The 13,956-nt window shown below is 35.8% G+C and overlaps 1 protein-coding gene across 3 annotated transcripts in view; it reads left to right on the top strand.

The window, feature by feature from the left end:
• The window catches only part of LOC110457519 (ATP-binding cassette sub-family A member 1-like), an 86,160-nt gene extending 72,887 nt beyond the window's left edge, over nucleotides 1-13,273 (top strand). For all 3 annotated transcript variants that reach the window (XM_021508839.1, XM_021508841.1, XM_021508840.1), the window contains 6 exons: nucleotides 1,180-1,311; nucleotides 1,537-1,640; nucleotides 1,998-2,090; nucleotides 2,736-2,841; nucleotides 6,356-6,493; nucleotides 8,109-13,273. In XM_021508839.1, the coding sequence (XP_021364514.1) occupies nucleotides 1,180-1,311; nucleotides 1,537-1,640; nucleotides 1,998-2,090; nucleotides 2,736-2,841; nucleotides 6,356-6,493; nucleotides 8,109-8,360 (825 nt within the window). In that variant the 3' untranslated portion in view covers nucleotides 8,361-13,273. The remainder of the gene's footprint in view (nucleotides 1-1,179; nucleotides 1,312-1,536; nucleotides 1,641-1,997; nucleotides 2,091-2,735; nucleotides 2,842-6,355; nucleotides 6,494-8,108) is intronic.
• The last annotated feature ends 683 nt before the right edge of the window (nucleotides 13,274-13,956 follow it).

Genomic DNA, 13,956 nt, shown 5'->3' with positions numbered 1-13,956 from the left:
GGTGAATTACTTCAGTGTGGTAGATGTACAGAACGGTGAACTACTTCAGTGTGGTAGATGTACAGAACAGTGAACTACTTCAGTGTGGGAGAGTGAAAGAAGGGTGAATTACTTCAGTGTGGGAGAGAAACAGAAGGGTGAATTACTTCAGTGTGGGAGAGGAACAGAATGGGGAATTACTTCAGTGTGGGAGAGAGACAGAAGGGTGAATTACGTCAGTGAGAGGGGGACAGAAGGGTGAATTACTTCAGTGTGGGAGAGGGACAGAAGGGTGAATTACTTCAGTGTGGGAGAGGGACAGAAGGGTGAATTACTTCAGTGTGAGAGGGACAGACGGGTGAATTACTTTAGTGTGGGAGGGGGACAGAAGGGTGAATTACTTCAGTGTTGGAGAGGGACAGAAGGGTGAATTACCTCAATGTGAGAGGGGGACAGAAGGGTGAATTACTTCAGTGCGAGAGGGGGACAGAAGGGTGAATTACTTCAGTGTGATAGATGTACAGAATGGTGAATTACTTCAGTGTGGGGGAGGGACAGAAGGGTGAATTACTTCAGTGTGGGAGAGGGACAGAAGGGTGAATTACCTCAGTGTGGGAGGGGGACAGAAGAGTGATTTACTTCAGTGTTGGAGAGGGACAGAAGGGTGAATTACTGCAGTGTGGTAGATGTACAGAATGGTGAATTACTTAAGTGTGAGAGGGGGACAGAAGGGTGAATTAGTTCAGTGAGAGGGTGACAGAAGGGTGAATTACTTCAGTGTGGGAGGGGGACAGAAGGGTGAATTACTTCAGTGTGGGAGGGGGACAGAAGGGTGAATTATTGGAGGGGGATGGAAGGAGTGTAGATAACTTAGGAGAGGGGGCATGCCGGTCATTTTGGTTTTGTGGGAAGGAACAGAGTATTGATTAAATCACTTTGAACTACATCAAGTCTTATAAAAAATATTTACCGTTATTGATGATGATTTTGATATTTGGCATCACCCACAGAAGGTGTGTGATGCATTATTTAAGTCAAAGCAAATACGCTGATAAGGCGAGAGATGTGTTTTTTCTAGTTTAACCTGAAATACTTTTTAAGAAAACATTAAAACTTAATCAAGTTTAAATGTTGGGATTGGTTTCGCATTATTTCTGTATGAGGAGGATGGTGTTGTTATTGTAAGATTGTATGTGCCAGGTTGTGGAGGACCTAGTGACCAGGCTGGGGCTGGACTTTGTTGACCGCACCGTCCACACCTACAGTGGAGGTATGAAGCGGAAGCTGTCCATTGCCATAGCACTACTCGGTGAACCTGATGTTGTTTTCCTGGTAAGAGTCAGGACAAGTCTTACAACACTTTCATAAAGAAGTTTGAACAATATAGCAATTCTTCACAAAAGTGTTAAGTAGCTCAAAGTATCAACTGGTAACAAGAAATTAGATGAAGTTCCTGTGAATTTGAATAAAAAAGTAATTTGAAATCTATATACATTAAACCAGATAGGGAGAGAGAAACATTTTTTTTTCAAAGTTGTGTGGTATTCTATCAAACAGGACGAGCCTACCACAGGTATGGATCCTGTAGCCAAGCGACTAGTGTGGAATTGTCTGATGACATGTGTGAAGAATGAGCAGGCCGTCATCCTCACATCACATAGGTAGGAACAAACGTGAAGATTCCAGCAGGGTAGAGTCTGTAACTTCAGAGATAGGAATGAGACACTCTCAAGATAAACAGGGTAGAGTCGACTGTAACTTCAGAGATAGGAATGAGACACTCTCAAGATAAACGGGGTAGAGTCTACAACTTCAGAGATGGGAATGAGACACTCTCAGGACGAACAGGGTAGAGTCTGCAACTTACAAATAGAATTATACAAACCCTGATTGAAAGAAACCATCTTGACTCCAGTAAGTTATGATCTGTAACTTTTAGATATGTATGAAGTTAATTTATGAAATCTTGATTAAGTATTGTGCTGTCAAGTATTAACTTAAGTTTTGTTGTATTGTAGTATGGAGGAGTGTGATGCCCTGTGTACCCGGCTTGCCATCATGGTCAACGGAGAGTTCCGATGTCTGGGTTCTCCGCAGAACCTCAAGAACAAGTAAGTCTGATGTTCAACAAGCACACTGATTACATACAGTAGGTATATAGGTGTTGTGGTAGCTATATAAAGTTCACTGACCTTCAATACACACAGCTGTAAAGTTCATTGACCCACAATACACACAGCTATAAAGTTCACTGACCTACAATACACACAGCTGTAAAGTTCACTGACCCACAATACACACAGCTGTAAAGTTCACTGACCTACAATACACACAGCTGTAAAGTTCACTGACCTACAATACACACAGCTGTAAAGTTCACTGACCCACGATACACACAGCTGTAAAGTTCACTGACCCACGATACACACAGCTGTAAAGTTCATTGACCCACGATACACACAGCTGTAAAGTTCACTGACCCATGATACACACAGCTATAAAGTTCACTGACCCACGATACACATAGTTGTGTAAGTCAACTACTACACACACATTATCCAGAAATCATTGGTTGAATGCTCCCACACGGCGACATAGTAATATTACACAAAACTGTATTGGTAATTTAATAACAAAAGTTGTCTCCCCTATGCCAGTGCTAATATGATCAATATCCAATTAAATGTGCTGTATGCTTTTATCCTGCTTATATGATCAATATCCAATTAAGTGTGCTGTATGCTTTTATCCTTCAGATACGGAGATGGATACACAGTTAAGCTGTTCACTAATGGACTGTCCACTAATAGATTGGCCCTGTCAGCGTTTACTCAATCCTCATTTCCAGGCTCCATCATCAGAGTATGTATCATGGTGTTTTTACTTTTCTTATTGTCTCGGTATCCATTAATGGACATTATATAGATATCTCAGTGTCCATGTATATACACTATACAGATATCTCTGTGTCCATGTATGTACATTATATAGATAACTCAGTGTCCATGTATGTACTATATATAGATATCTGTGTCCATGTATGTACTATATATAGATATCTCAGTGTCCATGTATGTATATTATATAGATATCTCAGTGTCAATGTATGTACACTATACAGATATATCAGTGTCAATGTATGTACATTATATAGATATCTCAGTGTCAATGTATGTACATTACATAGATATTTCAGTGTCCATGTATGTACATTATATAGATATCTCAGTGTCCATGTATGTACATTATACAGATATCTCAGTGTCCATGTATGTACATTACATAGATATTTCAGTGTCCATGTATGTACATTATACAGATATCTCAGTGTCCATGTATGTACATTACATAGATATTTCAGTGTCCATGTATGTACATTATACAGATATCTCAGTGTCCATGTATGTACATTATATAGATATCTCAGTGTCCATGTATGTACATTATATAGATATCTCAGTGTCCATGTATGTACATTATATAGATATCTCAGTGTCCATGTATGTACATTATATAGATATCTCAGTGTCCATGTATGTACATTATATAGATATCTCAGTGTCCATGTATGTACATTACATAGATATCTCAGTGTCCATGTATGTACATTACATAGATATCTCAGTGTCCATGTATGTACATTACATAGATATCTCAGTGTCCATGTATGTACATTACATAGATATCTCAGTGTCCATGTATGTACATTACATAGATATCTCAGTGTCCATGTATGTACATTACATAGATATCTCAGTGTCCATGTATGTACATTACATAGATATCTCAGTGTCCATGTATGTACATTACATAGATATCTCAGTGTCCATGTATGTACATTACATAGATATCTCAGTGTCCATGTATGTACATTACATAGATATCTCAGTGTCCATGTATGTACATTACATAGATATCTCAGTGTCCATGTATGTACATTACATAGATATCTCAGTGTCCATGTATGTACATTACATAGATATCTCAGTGTCCATGTATGTACATTACATAGATATCTCAGTGTCCATGTATGTACATTACATAGATATCTCAGTGTCCATGTATGTACATTACATAGATATCTCAGTGTCCATGTATGTACATTACATAGATATCTCAGTGTCCATGTATGTACATTACATAGATATCTCAGTGTCCATGTATGTACATTACATAGATATCTCAGTGTCCATGTATGTACATTACATAGATATCTCAGTGTCCATGTATGTACATTACATAGATATCTCAGTGTCCATGTATGTACATTACATAGATATCTCAGTGTCCATGTATGTACATTACATAGATATCTCAGTGTCCATGTATGTACATTACATAGATATCTCAGTGTCCATGTATGTACATTACATAGATATCTCAGTGTCCATGTATGTACATTACATAGATATCTCAGTGTCCATGTATGTACATTACATAGATATCTCAGTGTCCATGTATGTACATTACATAGATATCTCAGTGTCCATGTATGTACATTACATAGATCTCTCAGTGTCCATGTATGTACATTACATAGATATCTCAGTGTCCATGTATGTACATTACATAGATATCTCAGTGTCCATGTATGTACATTACATAGATATCTCAGTGTCCATGTATGTACATTACATAGATATCTCAGTGTCCATGTATGTACATTACATAGATATCTCAGTGTCCATGTATGTACATTACATAGATATCTCAGTGTCCATGTATGTACATTACATAGATATCTCAGTGTCCATGTATGTACATTACATAGATATCTCAGTGTCCATGTATGTACATTACATAGATATCTCAGTGTCCATGTATGTACATTACATAGATATCTCAGTGTCCATGTATGTACATTACATAGATATCTCAGTGTCCATGTATGTACATTACATAGATATCTCAGTGTCCATGTATGTACATTACATAGATATCTCAGTGTCCATGTATGTACATTACATAGATATCTCAGTGTCCATGTATGTACATTACATAGATATCTCAGTGTCCATGTATGTACATTACATAGATATCTCAGTGTCCATGTATGTACATTACATAGATATCTCAGTGTCCATGTATGTACATTACATAGATATCTCAGTGTCCATGTATGTACATTACATAGATATCTCAGTGTCCATGTATGTACATTACATAGATATCTCAGTGTCCATGTATGTACATTACATAGATATCTCAGTGTCCATGTATGTACATTACATAGATATCTCAGTGTCCATGTATGTACATTACATAGATATCTCAGTGTCCATGTATGTACATTACATAGATATCTCAGTGTCCATGTATGTACATTACATAGATATCTCAGTGTCCATGTATGTACATTACATAGATCTCAGTGTCCATGTATGTACACTACATAGATATCTCAGTGTCCATGTATGTACATTATATAGATATCTCAGTGTCCATGTATGTACATTATATAGATATCTCAGTGTCCATGTATGTACATTACATAGATATCTCAGTGTCCATGTATGTACATTACATAGATATCTCAGTGTCCATGTATGTACATTACATAGATATCTCAGTGTCCATGTATGTACATTACATAGATATCTCAGTGTCCATGTATGTACATTACATAGATATCTCAGTGTCCATGTATGTACATTACATAGATATCTCAGTGTCCATGTATGTACATTACATAGATATCTCAGTGTCCATGTATGTACATTACATAGATATCTCAGTGTCCATGTATGTACATTACATAGATATCTCAGTGTCCATGTATGTACATTACATAGATATCTCAGTGTCCATGTATGTACATTACATAGATATCTCAGTGTCCATGTATGTACATTACATAGATATCTCAGTGTCCATGTATGTACATTACATAGATATCTCAGTGTCCATGTATGTACATTACATAGATATCTCAGTGTCCATGTATGTACATTACATAGATATCTCAGTGTCCATGTATGTACATTACATAGATATCTCAGTGTCCATGTATGTACATTACATAGATATCTCAGTGTCCATGTATGTACATTACATAGATATCTCAGTGTCCATGTATGTACATTACATAGATATCTCAGTGTCCATGTATGTACATTACATAGATATCTCAGTGTCCATGTATGTACATTACATAGATATCTCAGTGTCCATGTATGTACATTACATAGATATCTCAGTGTCCATGTATGTACATTACATATATCTCAGTGTCCATGTATATAGATATCTCAGTGTCCATGTATATACATTATATAGACATCTCAATATTCATGAATGTATATTATAGATATCTCACTAGTCACCAATGTCCTTGATTGTACAGTTTAATAGTCCCCATGTCTGTTTGCCTTCCCAGGACCAGCACCATGGCATCCTCCAGCTTGACATTCCACGTACTAACCTGTCAGTGGCCAATATCCTGGAGCGACTAGAAGCAGCAAAGGATACGTACAGCATAACTCACTACTCTGTATCACAGACGACCCTCGACAATGTACGTAGTGAACAAGCATACCATCTCAACTGTCTACAATTTATATGTTTTTAATCCATTATTGTATCAAATCACCCTTTGTTTGTGGTCTGGTGTCTAGTTGCTATTTCAGAAATATGAAGAATCTTTCTCAAATTTCATATAAAGGTCCCTAGTTGTAAATGTTTCACTTTGAGACTTTGAGACTTTTAGCCTGTAACCTCCTTTGGTGAAGGATTGAAAAGGTTTTTTCTCAATTTAATGACCTTTAAAACGCTTTTTCAATATCATATTTTGAAATCTTTCAACAATGTTCAAAAGGCATAAAGTAATAGTAAATCTCCCAACAATTCAACATCCATATTGTTAGTAATAATATTTAGGCTATTTTCCCCAAAGTGTCAGCAAACAATGGCTCTCCAGCTCAAGGTCGGTGCCAGAACTATTGAGACTGTTCCAGCTGTTACAAACCTAGGGGTATACTTTGATAGTTCACTGAACATGGAGAAACAAGTGAACGCTATTGCCAAATCCTGTTACTACCAGATCAGGAACATCGGCTGTATTCGGCAGTTTTTAACTGCAGATGCATGCAAGATTTTGGTGCATTCACTTGTTACCTCTGGGTTTGATTATGGTAACGCCCTGCTCTGTGGTATATCTGGCAAACTAACTTGTCGTCTGCAGAGGGTCCAGAACACTGCAGCACGGCTAGTTACTCGTACTCGAAAGAGAGAGCACATCACACCTGTGCTTTATTCGTTGCACTGGTTACCTGTACGATACAGGTCGCAGTACAAAATTCTGGTGTACACATACAAGGCACTGAATGGAACAGCTCCTCAGTACCTACAGGAGCTTGTTACCCTGTATCAGCCGTCACGATCACTGTGGTCGGAGTCAGAATCTTTGTTGTGTGTCCCAAAATCTCGTACTGTGACCTACGGAAACAGATGCTTTGGAAGGGTTTCGGCTACGTTGTGGAATAGCTTACCATCTGCAATTAGAAAGTCCAATACCCTGGCAAAGTTCAAGAGGGACATCAAAACTCACCTCTTCACGTCTGCATTTTAGAATCTTTGCAAAGACGTTATGTAAATATCACCCTTATATTTGTTCAATTATGTGCACATTGCTTACTTAAATGTATAAAAGTGATTGCAAGCCTTTGTTGGGTTTTTTCGTTTTCACAATTATAACCATACTATTATCCATATGTTGTAAAGCGCTTTTAGAGTAATTTTACAAATTATATAGGGCGCTATATAAATGTTGTATATTATCATTATTATAAAATAAATTTGCGTTGACCCACTTTGAAGGTCAAAGCTTTCAGATTAATAATGGGGAGTGATACAGGCCATTTGAGCCTCATGTACTTTCCATGAAAATGGCTTATTTTTCCAATTTGAGAAATGCCACAATACTTTCCCAATAAATAAGACCACCCTTGTCTGCTCCATAATGAGTGAATATACATTTTGAAAAGTTCACCTTAGCATTAAAAATATGGAGAAATTTTAAGAAAAAAGAGTTGAGTATGAACCAGTGCATTCGACCATACAGAAAGCTGTCTCATCACACTGTTAGCCAATGATTAATTAATGTGTTCAGCTTCCAATTTTCTGCATTGTAGGTGTTCATGGGCTTCGCGAGAGAGCAGAATGACGGTCTGTCCCCCGAGTTTACTGACTGTTATTCTGGAAGTAGTGATAGCGACAGTGTTGTCACCACAGAGCCCTTCGTCAGTCCAGGCTTTAACAATTTCGCCTACTCCAACTCTGGATTTGACGGCAGTAAGTCTGATGTCCTGCAACTTCCACGTGAACCTGCTGGAAAGTTCTTACCACAAGTTACCATCTACCCAGATTTGTCAACTAAACTGTAGTTCTTATCTTACAGCAGTCCAATGGCAATACAATACAAATAGGTTGCAAGAACTGTTTTTATTTTGTTGATTGAACTTTATGTACAAAAGCAATGTGATGCTGCTAAAATACCACAATTTAGTATCCTTGTATGAAAGTAAAACCATTTATATTAGTGCAGTAAGTGAATGCAGTGCTTATTCAAATAATGTAGATTTTCCTGTAAGAGATATATACAAGACAACATTGCTGGCTGTATGTCAGACTTAATATTCTTGTGTCTTTCTGAGACGATGGCTACCTACATGTGGGATATTAATTCTTTGTTTTCGTACCTATGTCTACCCGGCACAACATCAGCATTGGTCAGACCATGGCTGTTTGTCAGTCTGTATCAACACTTCGGTACATGAAATACCTTTATATTTATACTTACCTGTATTGTATTTTGGTGATGGTAGGGAAAGCCATCAACTAAACATTCCTTTACTTTCTTACCTGGTAGTGGAAGTATGCTTCCTTTTATATACACTTTATTTCAAGATTTTAAATATATATTTTTTTAAATAGATTAAGTTTTTATTTACATATCATTAAAATGTACAATATGTGTGATGTGTTTGTGAGGTGCTAGGAATGTGTGTGTCTTGCTGACCTAACAATGCTTTACACTTCCAGCTTTGAATGCATATTTAAATCAAACAAATGATAGTTTTGCCCATGAGAGGCTTCAGGTTTTGCTAGCCGTGTTTAAATTAGGAAAACTTCAGTACAAATGTCTGTGATATCATGTGTTCAGTTCACTGACATATGGAATGCTCCATTTGAGATTCTAGCTGAGTGATGCTCTAGAGATTTTATGCAAGTGTTTTTTTAAAGGGTAAAACAATAGCTTTAATTGATGCTTATGTTGTATAGCTACCTACATCTAATACAGATGACCTTAGGGTATTTTACCAGAGATAATTAACACTCAACATGATTCAGAATCTAATGGATATTTTACCAGAGTTAATTAACACTCAACATGATTCAGAATCTAATGGATAATTAACACTCAACATGTTTCAGAGTCTAATGGATATTTTACCAGAGATAATTAACACTCAACATGATTCAGAATCTAATGGATATTTTACCAGAGTTAATTAACACTCAACATGTTTCAGAATCTAATGGATATTTTAACTCTAACTCTCAACATGTTTCAGAATCTAATGGATATTTTACCAGAGTTAATTAGCACTCAACATGATTCAGAATCTAATGGATATTTTACCAGAGATAAATAACACTCAACATGTTTCGGAATCTAATGGATATTTTACGCAGCCTCAACTCTATTTTCGGTAAGCCAGGCTGAATAATTCAGCACTTGTTTTTCCTGTTTGGTGCTTTTTTGACTCGCTGATTGTTTTAGGTGTTTCTTGCTCTAATTTTTATTTTATTTTTCTAAAAAAATATGTTACCCTAAAACATGATCCCCCCATGGCTGGTTTTAATACTAATTCAGGCACATTTTACTGGAGAAAACCATCATATATACCAATACAGTAAATGCAACAATTACGCCTGTCAGACCCTGTAATCAGACAACAGAAACAGCAGAAGTGAGCACAAACTTAGCGGAGAAGAAAAGGGGTGACTCAATCCTGGATCATCCTGTTATCTGTGTGCTTATCATTATTTTTTTGTTTTCAGTTTGTTATTTGTGCATTGTTTTTTTTTAATCTTTTTTTTTTATACAAGATGTATTACACTGTACTGTAGTAAATGTAATAAAACATTCTACGCTGAGATAGGATCATATATCAGCATTATTATAAACCAGGGTCAAAGGACATAGAGCACAGTGACTTCAGATACTGTTAATAGCTTTTGTCCAAAGTGCTTCAAATTATCCTATTTCCAGTGTCAGAAGAATTAAATGATTTAATATCACTAATTCTAATGTGTCGGACTTAGTTCACTAGATTGCTGCCCCCGTCACGATTTACACACGTGCACAGTTTGTGATTTGACTACTGATCAAGTGTTCATTAACATACATCAATGTAACATCAGTCTGTTGTTTTTTTGTTTGTGTTTTTTATTTATTGTTACAAAGATGATTTTTTGTGTAAAATTTATATTAAATCCTTACAAAGGTGTTTAAACCTTGTCTCCTTTGGTGTCACTGGTATTTTAAATGTATTCCTAGTAGTGAGATAGCTCGGCAGGAACACGTTGTATAGAGTCAGAAAGGTCCTTGGTTTGAATCCAGGTCCTAAACCCTAGACTTTCTCTGCTGTTGCTAAATCAGAACACCTTAAAGGTGAAACTGGGAATAAATTAGTCTGAATTCATTGTGATGATATTACACAATATTTAGAAAATTATTGTACACATTCAACTAATGAATGTATGCATATTTAATTAGTGAATGTATGCATATTTAACTAGTGCGTGTATGCATATTGAACTAATGAATGTACAGTATGCATATTTAATTAGTGAATGTATGCAGATTTAACTAGTGCATGTTTGCATTGTATTGTATGCAGATTTAACTAGTGAGTGTTTGCATATTAATGTGTGCAGATTTATCAAATTAATATATGCAGATTTAACAAATGAATATGCAAATTTAATTGATGAGTGCATACATGCTTATACTGTCCTGAGAACTGATAAGTTATTATTCATTTGGCTTACAGATTCTAGATTACTTGGCTGCTCTAGAAATAACATAGAGTAACTATGTAGATTGGAAATTATTTAAAAATAAAATGATTTGCATGCAAGGTGAATTGATCTAGATCTTCCATTGAAAAATTAACAGAATTGCCATAAATATCTTGTAAACATGAGAATCCGTGTATAATTGATATGGTATTGTATTTTGATAGGTTATGACCCTTTCTATAATGTGTACAATTCTATTGTGTACAGTGTATTGTATTATCTAACCAATATAAAAGAGTGTCAATGGGAATGTCAGTGTGACAGTAAACAACAGATACATCTGTTAAATGTTGCAGTCAAATACAGATCACTTTACAATGTTGTTGTTTCTTTACATTAAGGCATGTCAAAATTCTCTTCCCGGCCACTAAAACAATGTTATTAAGCTGCATTTCTGATGACATTGGTGTTTTCCCCATTGGTATGGTCAGCATTATATTGCCGTTGGAGGAAACAGCTTTATGATAAAGTTTTTCATCTTGTTTCTATATTATACATACTATATTTATATTACAGAATTAATCAATTTTAGATAAATGTCTCTGATACATTTCTGTTATTTTTTGTGTTCTATCAAAATGTATTTTATTTCCACAATTTTCTCTAGAAAAAATGAAATAGAATAAAATGCATCGCATGTTTCAAAAAGGATTAATAGAAGTTAACTAATGTACTGAATCCAGTAAAACAGATAGAAAATGTATACCATGTATCCAATCAAACGCATTCAGATTGTAAAACCGGTCTTCTTTTTTTGAAGAGATTCCAGCGTGTTTTACCCACCTGTAAGAAGATAAACTGAAAAACCTAAATCTATTAGAAAAAAACAGTGACAATTTTAGTTATATCTGAAACGTATAATGATCATTCCAGCTAGAGAACTATTTTATTAATTATATATGTAACCTGGACGATATGTTGAGGATGCCCATTGGATATACCAGGACAGTATGCTGAGCATGCTAGTTTTATAGCCATAATGGAGACCCACTCAGTTATACCTGGACAGTAGCCTGATCACCGGTGTGATCTACATGTGATGGGTAGGTTGTAGCTGGATTGTATGTTTGTTCTGGGTATGATTTGTTAGTTATACCTGGATGGTAGCCTGATCACCGGTGTGATCTACATGTGATGGGTAGGTTGTAGCTGGGTTGTAAGTTTGTTCTGGGTATGATTTGTTAGTTATACCTGGAGGGTAGCCTGATCACCGGTGTGATCTACATGTGATGGGTAGGTTGTAGCTGCATTGTAAGTTTGTTCTGGGTATGATTGGTTAGTTATACCTGGACGGTAGCTTGATCACCAGTGTGATCTGCATGTGATGGGTAGGTTGTAGCTGGATTGTAAGGTTGTTCTGGGTATGATTTGTTAGTTATACCTGGAGGGTAGCCTGATCACCGGTGTGATCTACATGTGATGGGCAGGTTGTAGCTGGATTGTAAGTTTGTTCTGGGTATGATTTGTTAGTTATACCTGGACGGTAGCCTGATCACCAGTGTGATCTGCATGTGATGGGTAGGTTGTAGCTGGATTGTAAGTTTGTTCTGGGTATGATTGGTTAGTTATACCTGGACGGTAGCCTGAAAAAAACAGTGACAATTTTAGTTATATCTGAAACGTATAATGATCATTCCAGCTAGAGACGCAACAGAGAACTATTTTATTAATTATATATGTAACCTGGACGATATGTTGAGCATGCTTGGTACTTATACCAGGACAGTATGTTGAGCATGCTAGTTTTATAGCCACAATGGAGACCCACTCTTGTGAAAATATCTCCATGTTATAGTTCCTGATTATTACAATCCTAAGGGTGCCTATATTATCTTTGTTTATGTAGTGAGCACCATACCATTCAGCATGGAGTATTTTTATATGTATCGATTTGTTTCTGTAATAACTAATATCCCGTCAGTTTCTCTGGCGTTCAACAAAAAGATATTACTTCCCATTGGTGCATCTGTCTTTACAGAACATGTGTTAATTGTTTTACCATATTAATTTAGTTAATACATATACAGGTACAGATTCAATGCAAGTTAATTAGCTGATCAGAGTATTGTTTGTTGAGAATGCAATATTTACCAATTATATATATTTTCCTTGTCTTGTTACCGTTTCTTTATGATTTTTGGTGTGTAGGGATAGGTAAGGATTAATCATCAATGCAATTTTTTTGGAATATTTTACTTTTTTTACATGTTTACTATTTCGTTTATTTGTTGGTAAGTATATTTTACTCCTGATATGCTTTAATGGAAGTTAAAAAAAATATATTTAAAAAAAAAATACAATTGTTTTTCATATCAATGCAAAAGAAATACTAAATGATGTTGTTATATTTAATTTTACCTGGTATTACCTTTAAACATTCTTTTTATTTTAGATTCCCCATTTTTTTTAACTCACTGGACCTACAAGGTTACTTTTTAATATTCACTTTCGTCTAGAAAAATGAAAATGTTTACTTTAGTGTTATTTCTATCTTCTATTGTGTGTACATAGATATTTCAGGGTAAAATCAATGAACTTAATGTAATACAATGATCCTTGTTTTCCATATTGTTAAATATGTATTCCATGTGGACCACCTTTCTTATGTGCCATCAGTACATTAGCCACTACAGATATCAAACAGGATTCTAATTGTCAATCAGATTTAGGAGAGAGATACATGTCCCATAAACAGGATCACTTGTCACAGGTTTTTTTGTGTCCTGATAGGACTTGAATATGACTGGAGAGAATGGGTACTGAGACAGGTACTCAAGTCTATATGTCACTGTTAGTCAAAACATATGGTCTAAAGTTATAACAGGAGAGAATGGGTACTGAGACAGGTACTCAAGTCTATATGTCACTGTTAGTCAGAACATATGGTCTAAA

Source organism: Mizuhopecten yessoensis, unplaced genomic scaffold, assembly GCF_002113885.1.
Source record: "Mizuhopecten yessoensis strain PY_sf001 unplaced genomic scaffold, ASM211388v2 scaffold9173, whole genome shotgun sequence".
NCBI lineage: Eukaryota > Metazoa > Mollusca > Bivalvia > Pectinida > Pectinidae > Mizuhopecten > Mizuhopecten yessoensis.
Note: the sequence above shows the minus strand (reverse complement) of the source record. Positions and strands in the feature narration are given on the sequence as shown.